The sequence below is a fragment of the Heteronotia binoei genome, chromosome 2 (genome assembly GCF_032191835.1).
Source record: "Heteronotia binoei isolate CCM8104 ecotype False Entrance Well chromosome 2, APGP_CSIRO_Hbin_v1, whole genome shotgun sequence".
Classification (NCBI taxonomy): Eukaryota; Metazoa; Chordata; class Lepidosauria; order Squamata; family Gekkonidae; genus Heteronotia; species Heteronotia binoei.
In genome coordinates this window covers 51,227,543-51,244,810 of record NC_083224.1, presented here as the reverse complement: position 1 = coordinate 51,244,810, position 17,268 = coordinate 51,227,543, and the positions used below count along the sequence as shown (strand labels likewise).

At 43.7% G+C, this 17,268-nt stretch overlaps 1 protein-coding gene across 8 annotated transcripts in view; it reads right to left on the bottom strand.

Annotated features, from left to right (window-relative positions):
- The window catches only part of EPB41L1 (erythrocyte membrane protein band 4.1 like 1), a 223,780-nt gene that overhangs the window by 25,381 nt on the left and 181,131 nt on the right, over nt 1–17,268 (bottom strand). For 5 of the 8 annotated variants that reach the window (XM_060230949.1, XM_060230952.1, XM_060230950.1 and 2 more), the window contains exons 10-15: nt 14,935–15,087; nt 14,504–14,601; nt 11,009–11,184; nt 9,236–9,384; nt 8,033–8,068; nt 4,899–5,084 (exon numbers count right to left, since the gene is read on the bottom strand). In XM_060230949.1, coding sequence (XP_060086932.1) covers nt 4,899–5,084; nt 8,033–8,068; nt 9,236–9,384; nt 11,009–11,184; nt 14,504–14,601; nt 14,935–15,087 — 798 coding nt within the window. The remainder of the gene's footprint in view (nt 1–4,898; nt 5,085–8,032; nt 8,069–9,235; nt 9,385–11,008; nt 11,185–14,503; nt 14,602–14,934; nt 15,088–17,268) is intronic. The other 3 variants (XM_060230954.1, XM_060230956.1, XM_060230957.1) reach the window with 1 other exon arrangement.

Sequence of the window (17,268 nt, the reverse complement as noted above, 5' to 3'; positions counted from 1 at the left end):
TCCCCTGCAGCAGAAAAATTGGCATTTCCTGTTGCTGCGAGTGGCGAACACATCTATCTCCGGGCTTCCCCAGTCCAGGAAGATGGGTTGTAGGAACTCCCATTGTTGAGTTCCCATTCGTGGAAGGATGCGCTCCCCTGACTGAGGAGGTCTGCAGGTACATTCTGGTCCCCCGGAAGGTGCATTGCCATCAACGTGGAGCCCATGGTTCTGCAAGTTTCCCATATGTTCAGAGCTAGTAGACACAGTTTGTGAAAGATTGTGCCCCCGTCTGTTTATATAGGACATAGTGATCGTGTTGTCCGTCAGAATGGCCACTGTTCGGTCCATAATTAATGGCTGAAAGGAATGGATGGCATGGTGAATCGCTAACAGTTCTAAAAAGTTTATGTGGTGATGTACGTGGTGTTCGGGCCACTTGTCCCCCACACAGAAGCCACTCATGTGTGCTCCCCAGCCTCATAGAGATGTGTCGGTGGTTACAGTGACTGAAGGGGATGGCTTGTGGAAAGGGGCTCCTTCCAGCAAATGATGACGTTGTTGCCACCAAGTGAGGGAGGAGAATACTTCCAGGGGAATGGTCATCTGACGTGATGGGGAGTCGAGGTTGCACCTGAAGTGCCTGAGGAACCACAGTTGCAAAATCCTCATATGGAGTCTGGCAAAAACAAGAACTGAAGTGGTGGCCGCCATGAGGCCTAGGAGACGTTGGACCTGATGAGCTGTGACTGTAGGGTTGTGCAGAAAAACTTGTACCAGAGACACAATGTCTTCTGCTCGCTTTGGTGGTAGGAAGGCCTTGCAGGAAAGAGTGTCTATTATGGCTCCTATGAACTGTACCCTCTGGGAGGGTTGAAGATGAGATTTTTTTTCTGATTGATTTGCAGTCCCAGCTCTTGTAAAAGAGTGAGGGTGATGGAGATGTGTTGCAAGAGGCGAGATTTGGACTCCGTAACTAGAAGCCAATCGTCTATGTACGGGAATAGTGTGATACCTTGTAGTCTCAAATGGGCTGCAATGACCACCATCGTCTTTGTGAAGACTCTGGGGGCTGTAGAGATCCCGAGTGGTAGGGCTTGGTATTGGTAATTGGTTGTTCCAATGATAAATCGTAGATATTTCCTGTGGGAGGGTTGGATGCTGATGTGAAAGCAAGCATCCTGTAAATCCAGTGTGGCCATCCAATCCCCTCGATTGAGAAGAGGGAGAATGTTGGGTAGTGAGGTCATTCTGAATTTGTGGTAAATGATGAACAGGTTGAGGGCCCGAAGGTCCATGACTGGCCGAAGACCTCCGTCCCGCTTTGGGACCGCGAAATAGCGGGAGTAGAAACCGAGTCCCAGTTGGTTCGAGGAAACGTGTTCTATGGCTTGTTTGAGGAGAAGTGACTGAATCTCTTCCTGTAATGTGAGGGAGGAGGTGGTGGAGATGAAGGTCAGAGTGGGTGGACTTTGAAGAAATTCGATTGCATAACCCTGATGGACCCATTGATCTGAAGTTATTTTGGACCACGCCTAGAGGAATGGGAAAAAGCGGGTATGGTCCGAAGAAGGTGGGTAGGAAGGGGGGTCAAGGAGGAAAAGGCAGTCAAAGCCCCTGTTTAGGTTGTCTAGGACCCTTCTGACGTGATGACTGAGAGGATGTAGGAAAATATTTGGATTTTGAGCCATAGGCTGGTTTGGAGAAAGTTGTTGCACCCTTGGGATGCCACGGTTGTTCCATTGGTAGTTTTGAGTATGGCTTCTTATTCCATGGTTTAGACCATGGGCGTTTGTTCTGGGGGCGTGATGAAGAAGGGACTCCTAGGTTTCTGGAGGTTCTAATACTTTTATCCATTTCTTGCAGAACGGAATCGGTGTTGAAGAGGCCATTGCCATCAAAAGGTAAGTCTTCCACATAAGCCTGTGTGTCGGATTGGGGAGCCGTAGATCGAAGCCAAGAGTGCAGTCTCAGGGTAATGGCTGTAGTTAAGGTCTTAGCACAAATGTCACCAGAATGCTTGGATGAATTCAGTTGTTGTTTGTCTAGGGTCATACCTTCTCTTTGGATCTTTTTGATAGCAGATCTACTCTGTTCTGGGAGATGTGGTAATATGCTGGATAGCTGCTCCCAAAGGGCATATTGGTAATGTCCCATGCATGCTGAATAGTTGGCCATTTTGATGCACAGCAACCCAGCAGAATAGAAACGTCGTCCTAAGTTATCCAGTTTCTTCCCTTCCTTGTCGGGGGGAGAAGAGTGAGTCTTCCTCGCTTTGGATGATAAAGAAACCACCACAGAGTTGGGCTTGGGGTGGGAGAAGAGAAAGTCTGCACTGGATTCTTGAATTCAGTACATGTGGTCCAATCTGCAGGAGGAGATAGGGGTAGAAGCTGTTTTTTCCCACGAGGATTTGGCAGTGTGGAGAACAACAGTAGTCAGAGGCAGGGCTACTGCTGTAGAGGTGTCCATTTGTACAATGTCAAAGTCAGTGTCTGTAATGATGGGTTGTGGTTGAACTGTAGGTAGGGACAGAGACTGTGCCATGCATTTGATCAGGTCTCCATAGAATTCAAATCCTGACGGGAAAATAGGTTGTTCTTCGGCTACTTTCTGAGAGGGAGAAGGTTCTTCTGGTGAGGAAAATGTTTCTGGATCCTCCGGTATCGACCTTTCCTCCGACCTTGGGGAACCCTCAGGAGAGTCAGAAGGATCTGAAAGATGTGGTTTTGGTGCTGACACGGGTTCCGGTGTTGTAGTCTTGGGGACCTGCTCGAAAGGTCCATGGTGTACAGTTCTGTGTTGTCAATTCGAGTCGGCGTCGGGTGGTCTGGATAGCGATGCAGATGGGACCCGCCTTGGTGGTCTGAAGGAGGTTTGAGATTGACAGGAGGCTTCCAAATAATGGTCCCAGCCCATTTGACGTGGAGGAAGCCAAGGGAAAGCCGAGTGCATTGAGTATGCCCCGTATAAGTACTGCCATTGTTGTTGATCCCATGGGATCAGTGGTGGTGGACGGTGAGATGGAGAGTCGTCCCTGGCTCTATATCTCGGAGAGCGGCTCAGCGGAGATCGATCCCTCTGCGATTCCTTCGATCGGTCTCGAGGATAAGGGCTTCGGGGTCGAGGTGTTTTATCCGCTGTATATGTCAGATCAGAGGGGCTACCCTCGGTACCGGAGCGCTGCATGAGGTTGATGTCGCGATTGGAGTCTGAAGACATTACGAGTTGTGTGGACATCGAGGCAAGTATCGGAGGGCTTGGCCGACGACCCGGTGAAGTAAAAAGTTTCAATGGGGGAACGATCAGTGCCATCGGGTCCGATAGTGATGTCGGAGAGGATGGAGAGACAGGTTTGCTCCTGTGTTTCAGCTTCTCCGTTTTCTTCTTCTTCTTCTCCGAGTGAGACCCCTTATCCTCTTTGTGCTTTTTTGCAGGCGTAGAGGACTCCGACCTGGGAGCCGAGCCTGCCCGTTTACAAGGGCGGTCGGTGTCAGAAGGGGAGCGATCGGTATTGACCGTTTTAGAAGCCGCCGATCTGGTAGTCAGGATCGGTTGGTCGGTTCGAGTGTGATCCGTCGACATTAGCGAAGACGTTCTTCGCAGGGGCAGTGCCTGTTCCATCAGGGCCGCTGCGAGGCGGGCTGCTCTGTTTTTCTTGGTCTGCTTGGAGAATTTAGCACAGTGCGTGCACGAGTCCATCCTGTGAAGTTCTCCAAGGCACAGTGTGTGGCCGTCCAGTGGGGCGATTTTACTCCTGCACTTGGTACACCTTTTGAAAAATCCCCAGCGTCTTTCCATACGAATGGTGGGGGGGAGGGGGGGAGGGCGGTAAAAAGTTCTTTCCTCCCCGCTCTCCCGCAGGAAGTGGAGACGTTCCCGGAAAGAAAAAAAAATAATATAATTTACTGTTATAAATGAAAACAACTAAGTAGTGGAGATATCTAGCAGAAGTGAAAGTTCACCAACTGGAGCGAAGAGTGATCGACTGATCTGAGCGGCGGTCAGAAGAGAACTGGTAGGATGTCCGCCCCTGCCTTGGTGGGCATGCACAGTGGGGCTTCTGGGCATGCGCACTGAGGCGAGGGTGTGGAAATCCAAAGCTTTTAAGTTTACCGATCGAGATCGGCACTGGCGCCTAATCCCAACAGTATGATTCACAGAGACCACGAAGAAGATCCTAATGTTGTATGGTATCTTTAAGAATGTACCTGCATGTGCTTTCAGTGAATGAGTCTTTGTTGTGGACTCTTTTTGAATGTTGTTGAAACTTCTAATACTTTTTAGATGTTTACAATAAATCTTATCATTGTTCTGATATAACAGATGGCATTTCCTTGACAACTCTAGAAATACTTTCACTATCTAATCTAAGAGACTATCACAATGCAGAAATTTTCTCTAATCCTGGTCATTATATGTAGACATGCTTAGGATCTACACCTAGGGAAACCTTTCAGATCACAGAGTTACTGGTGGGATATGATCTCCACTACTGTTGTTCTTGTATACTGCATTATTGTTATTGGCTCTGTGCAAACAAAAAAAAAAAGACTTGACAGCTAATTTACAATACAGCAGATACATACAAAGAGAACAGGAAAAGAATCCCAATTTTAAGATGCTTCTCGTGCCTTTACCTAGAATTTAAGGAAGCTGCTACTTTTAAAACAACAGGAGATGAAGTTATGCAATACCGAACAATGTCTTACAGTATAAGCCAGGGTGGAGGATTCAGATATAAAAGACATGTGTGTTGTCGTCCCACCCAATAAGGCTGTCTTCACCATGCTGCTAAGTAGATAAATAAGCAAGTACAAAACACTAACAGCACAATCAAATACTATAAATGGCACAACTTCACAGTCTACATACACAACAGATAAAAGACAAGATATAATTAAATACAGCAAACAAACCTCATTAGTCTTCTCTGGGGTTCCTTTTGGTGTCTCATCCTCATGTTTGGGTGAGGAAGAGGCAGGTGAAGAAGGCAGTCTCCGATCCCTGTGCACAAGTTTGCTGTTGGGTTCCTTCAAGGTCCTCTTCAACTCATTGATGCTGGCCTGATGCTTTAGCAAAACATCTTCCGGTTTGTCTAAAAACTTTTAGAGGGAGAGGGGAAGGTAACTACTGAGGTGAGGATCAGAGGATGGAACATGAGTGGGACAAGTGAGGAGATGGAAGCTTCACTGCTTTTAGAATTTGGGTGTCATATTTCCTGGACATAGAATCTCCACATGAATGACAGAATTTGAAGTCAAAGATGCAGCTTAGGTGGTTTTGGAAGACAGACCCTGTTTGGGAATTGAATGAAATAAAAGCCTTGTAAATCCTTAGACAAAACTCTCCAGGGTCAGAGAGATTGTTCTTGGGAGTTCTAATGACAATTTCTATTCCTTTTCCAGTAAACATTCCAGCAATCTGCACCAGAAATTCTCTTTGTTGGATGGCCTGCATTAGTTTTTACGGGAAAACCATCTGCTCCAGAGCAAACAACTTCAAGGGGTTAAGAGACAGGCAGATTTATTTCCATCCAATGTTTATAGTCTCTAATGGTAATTTCCACTAGGTGTCCTCAGGACATCAACTCTGCAACTTAAGTGGCCAGTGATCAATCTGAATCAGGAACTGGATATGGGCCACTGCAAAGAGCTAAACAGAGATTTAGGTTTGGCTCACACTGTATAGCTAGAGTCAGGAGCGTTGAAACAAAGCCATCTTCTTTTCCAAAGTGTTTACTGCAGTCAGTGAAGCTCCACTTTGCTGGGCTATACAAACTGATTCAAAGAATGTTAGACCTTAAAATAGGTATGCAAAACTGACAGAAGAATTTAGGTTCTGATCAATCCATTTTTTTTTTTTGTTCAATGCTGGATGATGCCTCATGCATTTCAAGGCTCCATCCAGGCATCACAAAAAGCAATAGTAAGTCCAAATTCCTCTCACATTAGAGCAGTACTTTCCAAATGCGGAAGCAAAATTTGGCAGTGATATTCTTATACTGAGAAGTTAAGAGTATGCAAGACCCATTCTCAAATGACCCACCACTTCTGCCTCTCCATTAGTCACTGCTCTTGGTTACTTGTTTCTTTTGGAAAGAAGTAAATCCAGAGCAGTGCTTCATGCAGAGATGCAACATGGAGCCATTTCTGAAGATGAGTCATTCTTCAGCATCTCCGCATTCAAATATACTGAATAACCCAACACCACCCTTACCCAATGAAGAAATGTGGCAGAAATTATTTGCCTGTTGTAGAAGCCAATTGGAAAGAGGCTAGGCCAGAGCAAAGGTTCATGAATCCTCCATGGGTAAGTACTCAAAGAAAACTTTATTTAAGATTTCTCATGGCACACTGGTGGTTCTCTTGCATTTTGGGAATTACTGCTCTAGTGGTTGAGAAACAAAGAATAAAACAATGTGAATCTGTGAAGCAGTTTGTCCCTTGTCCCATTCATGTCCCAGTGAGGTTATGAATAAGGATAATAAAGGGTGGCAACATGGAACATGCAGAAGTAACAAATGATGAGACAAATGGATGGGAACAATAGCCGGCACTGAAGTTCAGGTTCCTGGAGAATGTGGAGGGAGAATCTCATGACAATGGGCAAAATCTCATGACCATCACCAGGCAACATACAACAGTCTTCCAGTCTTGTAATGAACCACAATTTTTAAGCATGTGGTAGCTCCCACCAGTGAAACCATTTTATTCTGACTGTAATCTTCCATGCTCCAAATCTGAAGCCAGACCCAAAACTGCTAAATCAGTCCAAAATCTACCATGTAACACAGGCAAACTGGGACTCTAGAGTCCTACACCTTTTCCTAGCAGGATTTGTCTTCAGACTCTAGCTGTATTCAGACATCAGGAAATGCTGTGGTTAAATGGAAACTAGGCATAACACAGCTTGTTGCCATTCACCTGTGCTCCCCTTTAGCCCTTCCTTTGTGTAGATTCAAACTTTTCTGATCTGGGTCAAGCTCCAATTTGCTATGAGGCCTGGTTGCAGATAGTGTGGTGAGCTTGCTTAGTTTTCCAAAATCAGAATTCTAAACCTCAATTTAATCCCAGTCTTTTGGGGGTAAACAATATGCTAAGATGCCTGCATTTGGAAGTCATTACAAACTGGAGTTTGATCAAGCTGGGAAGTTTTCAGTCAAATACAGCAACAAGCTTTGTTCTTGATCATAAATGATCAGTCACCGTTTAATTGCTGTAATTCTGTGATTTCTAAATGCAGTTTTTCCCCTGAAAATGCTAAATTTTATGGCACATTATTAAGGATCTTCAAGTTCAAAGCCATCTGTAACACACTGAAACAGCCACAAATGTGTCCTTGTTCTTAGTTCACTTAGTTGCATCAAGCTTAGCACTCAGAGACTACAATCCTAAACATACGTACTACAGATAGGTCTCATTAAACTCAATGGGACTTCTCAGTATATGTGCCTCAGATTGCACTGTAAGAATAAGAAACTTAACAGAATTGCTTTCTACTGCTTGAAAACTCAGCCAATGCCTAGGTGGGAGTTCTATTTTAGGTTGTACCAGCCTGGGAACAGTCATGTAGATCAGTATTCTGTCCTACAACTGAGGAGTGTAAGTACCTGTCAGAATTCTTTCTGCTTCTTAAGAAACGCCTCCTACCTGAGGACGTCAGGGCCGGAAAATGAAGTAACAGAAAATGGAATACCAAGAATTCACAGGAAACAGTCAGCTGGGGGATTAATGGGTTTGATTTCCCAGGAAGCAGGTAGCTCAAGTGATCTGGCCTCTGCTTGCTAGGAGGGCTTCTTGTTCATACATATTAGGAGAAAGGGAATTCCTTAGTTAGTGGGATAAAAGATGTTTCCAAAAAAGAACTCTTGCACTTAAGCATCCAATTGCTTTAAAAGATGGCAAGAGAGGAATATTTCTATTCCATGTAAATGCATCTCTTATTCCAGTAAACAAGCACACAAAATGTTTGCATGGTTTGTTTGTTTTTTAAAAAAGATGAATGCTACAATGCACTGGTGAAGAGTTAAGACATTCCAGAGAGAAAATACCTCCTGCTTGTGTCTTGGGGTGGTTTCTTGCTCCGGCTGGTAGCGAAAAGAAGGGGGGAGGGAAGTAACTGGCAGGATCAGTCAAGGGAACTCATAATATGCATTATACTTCAGATTTTAACTCAAAATGCTGTTTGTGATGCTGCATGTCACAGCTTTTCCTTCAGTAACAAATCATCAGAACTGACTAAAGCTCCTGGGTTTTTTTCGATATTTCACTGTGAACTAGGAACCCAATGATGTTGCATTCTACAAATTCCATCCCCTAATTCAGCTTTGGTTGGGAAAGTGGATGGGATGCCCTGACTTGGATTGCCCAAGCTAGCTCCATCTTGGAAACTAAGCAGAGAAACTAAAAGGTCAATCCTGCTTAGTAACTGAATAAAAGACCACCAAGGCGCCAAGGTTAATACTTGGAGGAGGGCAATGTCTGCTCGTCTGTTGCCTTGAAAACCCAACAGAGTCACCATAAGTCAGCTGCTACTTGACAGCACTTTCCACCACCAGGGACTGGCTGCTGTTGTAATGAAGTATGTATGTAGACATCTCTCTGTGCTTGTGGGATACAAGCTATGAAAAACATTAGTTCCATATAAGATGGAGGGGGGACGTGAACACCCCACTTGACAGGCAGGGGGGCTTTGCACAACAGCAATAATATCACCCTGCAACAGAGGGACCTTTTTTGGTAACAGGAGCAAGCAAGAGTAAAGCCATAATCCTTCCCCAAAGGTCACTGGGGGAGAACCATAGGTCTTTGTTTTGTAACAAGCAGCATCTCTAAAGTGAGGCTCCTGTCCCTGCAGCTGGTGCAACAGACTTTTGTTCATTCTTCTTGGGGGTTAAAGGGAAAACAAGAACGGCTCAGTTTAAGTGGCCAGATTTGGATTTCTATCTCTGACTAGAGCTCTAGATTCCATAACTGTCACAGAAGCTTAATATTCCATGTGTCACACAAGGGGCAATACGGAAAAGCTCCTTCAGTTACTGAGGAGACCATCCTTTGGATTAAGAATTGTCATCTCCTAGGGGAGCAGACCTCTGAGATGGGGTAGGCTAGGAATCCATAACCAAATTACTGTTGCTTTCTGCAGTATTTTAGGCATCGCCTACCAGAGAGCTCTGATGCTGGGAGATAGGTGCAAATTATGACAGAAGCATTCCTCCAGTAGATTTTCAAAGACCCTAATGCAGATTTTGTACCTTTAGTTCCTTGATTTTTGTGGGGGTGGTCACCTCATCATCCTCAGCCTCGGAAAGTGTCCTTCTGCCATACTTGCTGTCTTCTTCTCTCTTCTCTGAGTCTGCTCCTCCATCGTGATTCTCGCTGACTGAAGCTGGGCGGGAGAACTCTGCATAGGAGAGAGATAGACAGACAAAGGAACCCTATTTGTCCCACTGAATTCAGTCAAGAGCTATTCCTTACAGAACACCCATACATGGTCCTAATATATGATCCAATGTAGTCCCCCAGAGTAGAAAAGAAGGGAAGAATCCACCTTTTCCCTTTTATAGAGGATCCTAGGGAAGAGAGTCATCTCCTAATGTTTCAGATTACATGTTTGAAATATTCCTCAGGAGCAGTTATATCTCTTGTCAGCTTACTGGTTCTATACCATGTGGTCTTTGTTATGGTATAATGACTGGAAAGGGCCTAAGAACTAGACATGCACTGCAAAGGCACAATTCAAAAAGAAAGGGTGACTATTTGAGCCATGCTGATATTGTGAAGGGAAAATGCACTTAAAATAAACTGCCCCTAAATGCTTGGATTTTATTTTAAGCAATCTAACCAAGGGAAAAGAAATCTTTCTAGCAACAAAGGAAAAAGATGCCCCCCCCCCCCAAAAAAAATCATCTATGACATCTTAACCAAGCTAAAGTCCAGGACAGGAGCTCATCAAAATAATATCAGAACTGGTGGGAGATTGTATTTTAACAAACAGTTGTTGAGACCCAAAACTCACCAGGTGACAAAGAATTATACCCATGAATGAAATGCTATGTGTTTTGTACAATGAGTATGTATAGATATTGCTGATATTTTGCTTCCTCATTATTGTCCTTTAATAGTCTCAGGTCATTCAGAGATTTGAATCATTATGCAAAGAATTGGGACCTCCGATGAATTCATTTATGGGGCCTGGGCCAGCTAGTAATACCATCTGCCTTGCACACCAGAAAATCAGAAGGTAACACAAGAGGAAAGGTCTGTGGTCAAAAGACCACTTCTTTGCAAGTTGTATCCTGACTCAGCCATTTATTTATTTATTTCCTTAAATTTTATTTCCTTAAAATTCTAGCCATGAGAGTGATGAGTCTGTGTGGGCAGATGGGTCAAGGCTAAGGGTACTACTTTAACAAATCAAACCTCCATCATTATTTCCTCCATCTTTTTTGCCCATGGAGCATCAAGACATTTCTTCATAAATTGTTCACCTTAGGGGATGTAGATTTTCAAACCATTTGAAAGTGAATGCATCTTAAAAGCAGTATTTTTCCCCCTTCATTCTGCTATGGACCATCAATATCTTTCCCATGTTTTGGAACCACATCTGTATCATCTCCTTAACCAGGACCTGCATATCAAACTAAATCCTAGTGTATGGTCATAAGAGCCCTGATGGGGCCACCTTGCTGAAACTGCAGGTCTGGACAATGCGGGTCTCTTGGTAATCCAGCAAAAGACACCTTGACTTCCAACATGGAAGCAAGGCAGAACGGTAATATAATTTTTAAAAATCTCTGCTGTCCCCCCATATTACAGTGGTCTATCATTAGGTACTCTGGCAAATCTGTCCATAAGGATGCTTTACTGAGAAACACTGTTCTAGAGCCAAACAGCAATAAAATAAACTTGCCATGCTAGACCGCAGCCACCCATCCCCTCTGCATATGGCCCCATCCTTTCAGTAAAAGCCTCCCCATACCCACCAGTGAACCAATCTCCCTCCCCCTCCCCAATTTGGGGCGTACCTCCATCGAGGCTGCGAGACATGGTGTACCGTTTGCTGGAGGAGCGCTCAAAGTATGGGGCGGGACGATCAATCAGGGCGCTGGCCTGGCGCGTTTGTGCCTGCGTTCGCCCACTATAGCGGAATTTGGAGCCCATTACGAGGAAGCCTTTTGGAGGAGGCTCCGGGGACACCAGCCTGCAAAGGGGAGAAGGAGGGCACTACCACGGATCAGCATGTCATTCAGCAATGCGGCGCAGCACTGGTGGGTCAACAATAACTATTAATAATAATTTACAGCACATTCTGTAATCAAGAGTTTCACATACATCATCTTGCTGTAATCCTTAACAACAATCCTGTGAAGAACATCAGTGCCATTATTCCCATATTGTAGATGAAGACTGAAGTTACGAGAAAGTGGCTTGCCTAAAGCTAATGGGTTTGTGGAACAGACAAGATCTGCACAGTGGATTCCCAGGATTCAGAGAGAGTGTCACTTCCATTCACATTTGACTTTTGTTGTTGTCTAAGCAAACAAAATTTCTAAATGCATCCAGGGATGTCCTGCCAACTGCTTTTGAGTGGTTTTAGAAGAGGAAAGGATGTCACAAGAAACCTACAGGGTGAATGGCCTGGGAATGTGTCATGATGAATTAAACACTGGTGTCGAAACAGAAAATGTTTCAGATGGAGACAGAAACCTGTAAAGTGTGAGGCCTGTAAAATACAGAAAATGGATGTCTTGAGGTTTTGCTTAGAACTCTAATGCATTTGCAAATGTCCTCTCTATAGATCAAAGGAGGTTTAGGGAGAATAGCATTGGAGGGAAAATGTCTTGTAGTGCCACACCCAGTTCTGGATGCCATAAATGTGAAAATAAATTCTGTTAATCTGCATAATTTATGCAGAGTTGCAAACACTAGTTTTTGCCAGCAAGCAACTATGCAGAGCTCTTAAATTCACTGTTAGTGGAAGACAGAGTTGACCCTCATCTAGGTTCTTATATTTTACTAGATGCTGGTTATATGATTATCTCTCAGCTACACTGCTATGAGTAGAAGAAATGGTTTTTCCCTTTAAAAATGCACTTTGACATTCTCAAGATGCTAAGATCTGTACCAGATACCAAATCCAGTGCTTGATGACATTTATTGCAGATGACCACCATAAAACCATAATGGTACATGGTTTATGAGAAGCCACTCATAAGTGGCAGGTTTCTTCTGTGTTTACTGACATCTCTCCCTCCTACAAAAAATTGGGACAGAGAGTGCAAAGGCAGATCTATATACATGCCACACTCATATGAGCTGTACATATCAGTGGTTGGGTATGAACAGTTCATGGATGGGAGAACTCTGGGGAACCAATGTTCATCAGGCTGCAGTGCATCTACTTTTAAAAAAGCCTACCTGGACTGGGAGGCACTGTTCTGTGGTAGTTCTGGTTTTACCTGGAGGGTAGGTTTCAGAAGGTGGTGCTGGGAGACTGCTGCTCAGATCCTTGGCCTTTGGATTATTGGGTTCCACAAAGTTCTAGGTGAGATCATTTGGAGATTTGGTCTGCAGATAACACAGCTCTATCTGGCTGTAGAAACTCTGGAGGCCATTTGAAGTGGACATAAACTGAAGTTTAATTCTGACAAGATGGAGGTACTACTTGTGGGAAGAAGGCCTGACCTGGGATTTAAGGTGTCATTTATTTCAGATGGGGTTGCACTCTCCTTAGAGAAGCAGGTCCATAGGCTAGGAGTGCTCTTGGACCCAGGCCTACAGATGAATAAGGAGGCAGCAGCTGTGTCTAAGAGTGCCTTTTACAACTACAATTGATTAGCCAGCTGTGGATTTTTCTGCGCAGAAAAGATCTGGCCACTCTGGTGCATGACCTGGTTACATCTAGATTATATTACTGCAATGCTCTCTGTTTAGGGCTATCCTTGAAAAGTGTTTCAAAACTTCAACAGTTATGGAATGCTGCAGCCAGGATGCTGACTGGAAAGGTTCAAAGGAGAGGTTCATATCACTACAGTCTTGGTTCATCTTAACTGGCTTTCAGTTTGTTTCCTGGCACAATTAAAGGTGTTGACCTTCAAAACCTTATATGGTTTGAAACCAACACAACTGAAGCACTTTCTAATCCTTTATGAACACATCCAACCACAACAGTCATCTTTGGTAGCCTTGCTTTGGGTGCCCCCACCTTCTGGGATCAGGCAGGTGGCAATCCATGAGAGGGCCTTCTTGGGCATGGCACCAAAGTTCTGGAACTCTCTTCTCAGGGAGATTCATTTGTCTTCTTCTGTTGTCATTTCACAGCAGCATTTCCTCAATGATATCATGATGGTTCCCCACATCCTTTTTTACTTAGCCAGTGAGATCCTTTTTCTTTCTTCTTTTTTCTGTCTCTTCCCCCAGATATTTAAAATGCATACAGATATATTCTGACCCAGTCTAGGATGCTGAGGAACTAACAAACCTTTCATTGCTACAAGTCAGAATATGGCATATGATAGGCTGATAGTTCGTAACACAAAAACTGTTCTACTACACTCTTCTGGGGAAATGGTCTAGGTGTTTATAACTACTGAGAGAGCTCACTTGGCTGTCAATGCTTAGATAAACAGGTCTAAATTTACTGGTCATAAATTTACTAAAGTCTGTGGAGACACAGGTTCCAATTTTCCTTCTTCAACACTTGTTAGGGATTCATCACCCTCCCTTTTCCTAGGGATATCTCCTTCAGGAAAGGACTACTGGTTCCACTTCCCTATCTCAGACCTTCTCCAATTCTTCACTCCTCTTCTTCTCCCTACTCCCCTACTTTCCTTCCTAACTGCCAGTCTCAACTGCCACTCCCTCAGGACAACAGCAGAATTTTTTTTTAACCCCCTGTCAATCAAGGCTCCCAGACCTGCATTGGCAATTAGCTATCTGTCACAGATACCTCCTTCCTAACCAATGTTTCTGTGCTTTGTATGTGTTTTGTATGTATTTTAACTGTTCTGTATGTACTTTAACTATGTTTTAAATTATTTTAAAAATTATTTTAAGAATGTATGTTTAGAAGGGAGCCAATTTGGTGTACTGGTTAAGTGTGCAGACTCTTATCTGCGAGAACCAGGTTTGATTCCCTACTCCCCCACATACAATTGCTGGAGTTACCTTGGACAAGCCACATTTCATTCAGAGCTGTTCTCTTAAGAGGAGTTCTCAAAAGAGCTCTCTCAGTCCTACCTACCTCACAGGGTGTCTGTTGTGGGGAGGGGAAGGGGAAGGAGATTGTAAGCCACTCTGAGACTCCTTCAGGTAGTGAAGAATGGAATTTAAATCCAATCTTTTCTTCTTTTATAGTGTAAAATCTTGTAGGTTTTAAATTGTTAGCTACCTTGGCAGCCCTTATAAGGGCAGAAAGGCAGGATATACATTTTGTAAAGAAAAATATATCTGTAAACTCTACAGCGAAAAAAACTGGATGAAAACACTGAAATAAAATAATTAAGTTTCCTCCATCTCACCTGAAGAATGTGTGGTGCTCAATGCAAACTTTCCAAAGTCTCTTGGCTGAACGATGGTTGGGCAACTTGAACCCAATGGTACTTTCAAATTGCTCATACTGAAAATGCAGAAAACAACGATCTGGTATTTGAACCCAATGGTACTTTCAAATTGCTCATACTGAAAATGCAGAAAACAACGATCTGGTATTCTGCCCAAGATTCAAGTAATTGTCTATCGGACTGCGCCATCAGAGACACCTTAAATTTCACCCCTTTTCCAAATCCTGGCATATGCCAGAGGACCCATCAAATACACATAACTCAAATGAGAAAATGGACTTTTCAGGCAATCAGATTCTCCTCAGGAACTGATCCCTTCTTCACTGCCCAGTAAAGTATTTGCTAAGGAATGTGATTCCACACACACACACACACCCCCAGTTACCTACCTCACCAGGTCGAATTTTGATGTAGAAGTTACTCCTCTTGTATGAAATCTTGAGGATCTTGGGCCAGGCAAAACGGTTTATTCTCAGCCGGTCCCTATAGATGAGAAGGCCATTGGCACAAACACCCAGCATAATGTCAATGCCTTCTGAATCCTGACAGGAGACATGGCAGAAAATTAAAGAGACGGAGAGTAGCATTAGTGTACAGAGATACTGCCAATGCAAAGACAGAAGGATATTCCTGGTCAATGCAAAGGAATTTTCAAGTTTAAAATAGCAAGGAAGGAAAGCTGGGAGGCATGGAAACAGGGCACTATATCTCCATCCTAAATTTCAAACAGACTACTGCCTGCCTCTGTTTTCAGACTCACATTTCCAGACTGAATTTATTTAGAAAATGTATATGCTGCCACTCTAGATACTTCACCCTGGATCTAGAGCAAGATCAACTAACCTAGAACTAAAAGTTTCCCCTGGTGAGCCACACTGCCTATTATGTCTGAAGGAAGTCTATCAACATTTCTTTTTAAAATTAGTATATAACCAGTTCAGACCTGAAAAATAGTGTCTACAGTGGGTAACTACTGCGGAATCTCCTTATGCTTGCCAAGACTGGACAGGCAATTTATTAGGAATAGGAGTGACCTCAGTGATTCCAGGGCACTGGACAAAAGTCCAGTATGGGCCCCTGAAATCACTGCCCTGACCACTGGAGCCCATGTAAGGAGTGGCCTCCATGCTGTGCAAGTTGGGTAGGGGCCTTCACTGCTACCCCAAACCAGCTTCCCAAGCCCCAGACAGGCCAGGTGCAAGCAGCGGCAGGAGCCTCCTGTTTTTTTCTCCTTGGGGGGCCTAGGGCAACTGCCTTTCTTGCCCATTGGTAAAGACTGTCCCTAATTCAGGAGGAATGCTTTAGATATTGAAAAGCTTACTTTAGAAAGCTGTTTTCTGACACACAGCAAAAGGCAACAGATGTGTGTCTAAAGGTTTCACAGCAATGCAGCAGGAGGTGTTTTCTTGATGGGGGACAGCAGTGACTAAGCACCATAGCATGACTTGGGACTGGGATATCTGAAGGACCATCTTCTCTTAAATGTTCCTGTCCAGGAATTAGGATCACAGGGAGAGGTCCTCCTGGCTGTCCCACCAATCAAAGAAGCTCATCTGGTGAGCATCTGAAAGAAGGAAGTACCCACAGTTGTAGACATAAGCTGGAATACTGCTGTCCTTGTAGGGCCCAAATCTCTGGCCTAAAGCCTCTCATCTTTTAGAGGTTTCTCTGTTTTGGCCAATAAAAATGGCAAGAGGATGCAGATGAGATTTTAGGTTCAAGATGCTCTTGCTTTTAATGACTTACCTACAAGCACAACTAAATAGAGTTTCCTTTTCTATAATGTTAAGATTGCTAAAATGGCTCAAGACTGATAGGCCAATTATGGTTGCTGTCAGGTAACACACAGATATGGAAAGTGATAGAAGAAAGTTGTGAATTCAAGAAAAAAATATAGACACCAGAAGAGAAAGAGAAGAAATATGTGCAGGGATGCCCACTGTTGGAATTTTAACCAAGAATCTTGTGACAATATCTGTCTGTTGCAAAAACTGTGAAGAAATCAGTTTTTCTGGAATAAAGGTTTTCAGCTTTCACATGTTACAGAAAAGGCCTCACGGTTCAGCCGCAGACAGCCAGAAAGCTTAAAAACACTCAATTTGCCAGAGTGTATGTAATGTGCCTGCTATAACGCTTGATATTATGATGGTCAGGTGATATAGCAGACTGTTAACATTCTCCCATGAGCGTTAGAAAAAAAATTCACACAACCAAACTGGTATATGCAGTACACTTGTGAAGAGTTCAGTCTGGAAGTAAAGTGGTCACATGGTCGCAGAATCACTTCCAAACAGACAGTGCTTGCTATCATCTCTTCATACACTGCATTTGGACACAAAGTGTGAAGCCAGAAAATAAGAATTTGAAAACATACACTGGTCAGGGAGAGATTCTGATTGGCTAAAGCTTCTGATGAGAATTAACTTTCTGGTTAACTTTGGGTTTTGGGCCATGTAATATGTGAAAGAGCCTGCCACAAAATAGAGAAATATGTTGCAGATGCACATTTGCTGAGTTGTAAGCCGTACACATGTAAAAGAAATTGTGGCAGTGTGGGGCCATTTGTCAAACTTCGCACAAATCTATGCAACCCACATTCACAGCATACCAATTAAGATGAGCAATTCTCTCCTTAGTTTCCAGATTAAAAGAGATTAGGGCAGCCGCTCCATTTTAAACATTACACATTTTTTAAGGTGAGTCTGCTGTGCGGAACCTAAGAA